The sequence below is a fragment of the Callorhinus ursinus genome, unplaced genomic scaffold (assembly GCF_003265705.2).
Source record: "Callorhinus ursinus isolate GAN/ISIS: 27379988/994484 unplaced genomic scaffold, GSC_fseal_2.0 scaffold4382, whole genome shotgun sequence".
NCBI classification, from domain to species: Eukaryota; Metazoa; Chordata; class Mammalia; order Carnivora; family Otariidae; genus Callorhinus; species Callorhinus ursinus.
In genome coordinates, this window is record NW_027401436.1 from 1 (window position 1) to 4,199 (window position 4,199).

A 4,199-nucleotide genomic window follows, 5' to 3' on the forward strand; every position below is an offset into this window, starting at 1 on the left:
CGGGGGACAGCGCGTGGGCCCCGTGTCCACCGTGGGTGTGACCGGTGAGTGGGGGCGGGAGACTTCAGGGCTGGGTTGGTTAAGGTCTCAATGTTGGAGCCTTCAGGTTGTCCTCCTTGGAGAGCAAGGATCCTAAAGCCTCACCTAATCCACCAGTAACATGTCTGGCCGGGTGTGAGGTGGGGTCAGGAAGCCTGAGTGCCAGGCCTGTGCCAGAGAGGCCCTCCGTTGGAAGGCTCTGAGGCAGTGATACACTGACCCGTTTGTGGCTTTCCACTTTTCCGGGAAACCTGGAAAGATCTTGTTTTTGTGGTTGGGGCAAATGCCATGAACTATTCAATCATTCAACAATAATTTATTATATAAGAGCCAACCTTACACATGAAAAGAAAAAATAGCATCATGAACTCCCATATGTCCATTGCCCTGCTGCAGCCTAATATTCACTGCTGGCCAGTCTGGCTGGCCCACACCCCGCTCGCTCCCTGCCCTCCTCACACTGGGATGTGTGCTTAACTCAGCTTATTGAGATGTAATTTACATACCATAAAATTCACCTGCTTTAAGTTTGCAACTTAATGATTTTTAGTCAGAGTTGTGCATCCATCAGCACTATCTAATTTTAGAATTTTCTCCGTAGAACTCTAACACTATCTCATTTTAGAACTCTACCTCTGTAGATTTGCCTTTTCTGGACATATGTCTAGAAAAGGTATGGTATATCATATCATATAGATATGTCTAGATGGTATGGTATCATACAATAACATGTTCTTCTGTGTCCGGGTTCTTTCATCAAGCTCCTTTTCGGGGTTCATCCATGTTGTAACGTGTAGCAGAAGTCATCCCTTTACAGCCAAATAATATTCTGTTGTATGGATATACTGTTGCAGTGTTGGTAAACTCATCCCAGACGCTCTAGACTTCATCCCATACTTCATGGCTTCATATTTAAGCATATTACTCTTTTTAAAAAGACTATTTAAGGGGTGCCTGGGTGGCTCAGTCGGTTAAGCTTCCGACCCTGGATTTCGGCTCAGGTCATGATCTCAGGGTCATGAGATCAAGCCCCGCACCGGGCTCTGCGCTATGTCTGGAGCCTGCCTAAGATATCCTCTCTGCCCCTCCCCAACTCATGAACGCACTGTCTCTCTCCCTAAAAAAAAAAGTATTTAAAAATAGCCACAACACCATTATTGTACCTTTAAAAATGAACAGTCATTCATTAATATCATTAAGTATGTAGGGAATGTTAGTTTCCTGGTTGTCTCATAAATGTTGTTCTCTAATTTGTTGCTGGGATCAGGTCCAAAAAAAGGAGAAAACATTGCAATTGGGAGAATTGGAATTTTAGATAGGGTGGTCATGATTGGCCCTGAAAAGGTGACATTTGAACAAAGACTTAAAGGAAGTGTGGACATGAGCCATGCAGACATCCAGGGTCAGAACATTCACACAAAGGGAATAGTCAATGCAAAGGTCCTGAGGTAGGAGGCTGCCTGGTAAGTTTGACAGGCCATGAAGAGACCACAAAAAGACTTTGATGTTAAGCAGAAATGGATCTTAAGTTAGGACTACACAGCTGGCCCACCTTCTGGTCTGAATCCAGTAGAGCCAGGGCCTCAACTACTTCTTCCAGCAATAGGAAAGGTTCTGTTTGCATCTATTCCCAGGCCCCGAAGGGGAGCCCCCTACCAACACCCTTCTGAAGCCACACTTGGGAGAGCTGACCGTGATGGACGCCACCCCTGACTCCCTGCACCTCTCCTGGACTGTCCCCGAGGGCCAGTTTGACCACTTCCTGGTCCAGTACAAGAACGGGGACGGGCAGCCCAAGGCCGTGAGAGTGCCAGGGAGTGAGGACCAGGTCACCATCTCAGGCCTGGAGCCCAGCCACAAGTACAAGATGAACCTGTATGGCTTCCACGGTGGCCAGCGTGTGGGCCCGGTCTCTGCTGTCGGTTTAACTGGTGAGTATACAGTAGGACACTGGGCTCTGCCCTAGCTGGACTCAGTTTCTCTTTCATGTCGGTATTCAGGTGTTTTTGTCCTACTGTCCCTGAGACTAGAGCCTCCCAAGCTCCTGAGAATGGTTCTGTTTGTGTCTTTACTCCAAGCCTTTGGTGTTGCCTCAGCCATCTTTCCCTTTATACATGGGCTTTTTTTTTTTTTAATTAATCTCTACACCCAACATGGGGCTTGAACTCACAACCCCGAGATCAAGAGCCACGTGTTCTACTGACTGAGTCCGTCAGGCTGCCCCACACACAGACTTTTTGGTTCTTGAAGAGTCAGGGTACCAGGGAAATAACAGACTCAAACAGACCTAGGGTTGACCCTAGCCTCAGCCCATTCGAGCTGTGTGACCCCAAGACAGTCACTCAACCTCTCTGTGCCTCCCTTTCTTCATCTGTAAAGAAGGAAGAGGAAGAAAATTAGTTTCTGAAAACTCTTAGAATGAATTCTCATAATTATCATTGATTTCAATGGGTAAAATGGTATGTTTTCCAACCCAGATTGATTCCCCCTTTATGCTAAATGAACCCTGGAATCCTGCTACCATGGTTGCTTTTACTTTGATGGTTAGTATTAGTCTATGTGCAACTTCACAAGGCACCTTCCCTTCATTCATTATTTGCTAACAGGGCCAATCGTTGCTTTTGTTAAGTTCTTTTGGAGCTATTACCCTTTGATGCTTAAGACCTGGTTCCCAAACAACAGATAGGAAACAAGATGATTTTGTAATTCAGAGATTAAGGAAGAATGAAACCCTATGCAGAACAGAAAAGCCAAAAGAAACCTGGGGGTGTGATGAGTCATCTGTGCCATAAATTATGGAGAGAGCAAACGCGAGGTCCCAAACCACCCAGGTACAAAGACGACCTCGTATCTCATCTCTTTGTCCTCCACTGTGAAATCTAAATTTATCTCTAAAAATGCTCAGAAGACTTCTCAACCAGAGGAGATATTAAAGGAAAATACTCACAAAGTAGAATTTCCAAACCTGAGTAGATGTACCTCCTGATGTGACCTGTCTGGTATGCTTGGCGGTGTTAGGAAGCCTTAGTTCTGTCCCTCTGTGCAGATTTGCTCTGCAGCTCCCAAGGACTCAGCGCCCGCACACACACACCACCAGGCAGTCCCGACCTCCCGTCATGATGTTACCACGAGCGTGTGCTCTGTCCCTTGGTCACTAACATTCAAACCAGGGAGATGATGTCTTAACCCTGGGGGGCTGGCATCCAGGCTGCAGGGACTTGGTGTGTCTGGGAGAAATCTAAGTATCCTTTACTGGAAGGGGGCCCACAACGCACGTCCACACATTCTCTTTGTCTCCTAATCCAGCCCCAGGAAAGGACCATGAAATGCCAGCTCCCACAGACCCACCCACCACAACTCCCCAGCCTCCCAAGCCCCGCCTGGGGGAGCTGACCGTGACCGACGCCACTCCCGACTCCCTGCACCTCTCCTGGACTGTCCCCGAGGGCCAGTTTGACCACTTCCTGGTCCAGTACAAGAACGGGGACGGGCAGCCCAAGGCCGTGCGTGTGCCGGGCTATGAGGGTGGGGTCACCGTCTCAGGCCTGCAGCCAGACCACAAGTACAAGATGAACCTGTACGGCTTCCACGGTGGCCAGCGCGTGGGCCCGGTGTCTGCCATTGGGGTGACAGGTGAGCGGATGCTGGAAGCCCCAGGGTGGGGCCAGTGGGAGGGTCTCCCTCTCCCAGGTGATGGGTGAGTGGGGTGCAGGAGGCCCCTCTGCTCGAGGCTGAGCCGTGGTGCCCTTTGTGCCTCCCCACCCCCCTCCCGGGGCTCCCTGAGGCCTGAGGGGTCCTCCCCTGCAGAGAAGGGCCTCCGTGAGCTGTGCTGGAGGCTGTCCAGGGTTCCCCACAGCTGACCCTCAAGGCTCCCAGGCATGTTTGTGAGATGCAGCTGAGCAAGCCCACCCAGCCCCAAGGATGGGCTCCTCTGAGCTGAATTTGGGGGCCCCCAGACATGATCACAGCTTCTCCATCCTTCTCCCAAGACCTGAGGACATCTGCTGGGGATCCTGCCTCACCTTCTCTGTGTCTGTCCTTCTCAGCTGCAGAGGAAGAGACCCCGACCCCCACTGAGGTGGAGGAGACCCCCAGCCCCACAGAACCCAGCATGGAGGCCCCGGAGCCCCCCGAGGAGCCCCTCCTGGGGGAGCTGACGG

General features: G+C 50.6%; 1 protein-coding gene across 1 annotated transcript; it reads left to right on the forward strand.

Annotated features, from left to right (window-relative positions):
• Positions 1-8: 8 nt before the first annotated feature.
• On the forward strand, positions 9-4,196 carry LOC112818326 (tenascin-X-like; the record flags this gene model as incomplete). Its single annotated transcript, XM_025865474.1, has 4 exons — positions 9-44; positions 1,674-1,970; positions 3,346-3,672; positions 4,086-4,196. Coding segments are annotated over exons 2-4 (673 nt in total), but the record flags the coding sequence as incomplete, so codon positions are not given.
• Positions 4,197-4,199: the final 3 nt, after the last annotated feature.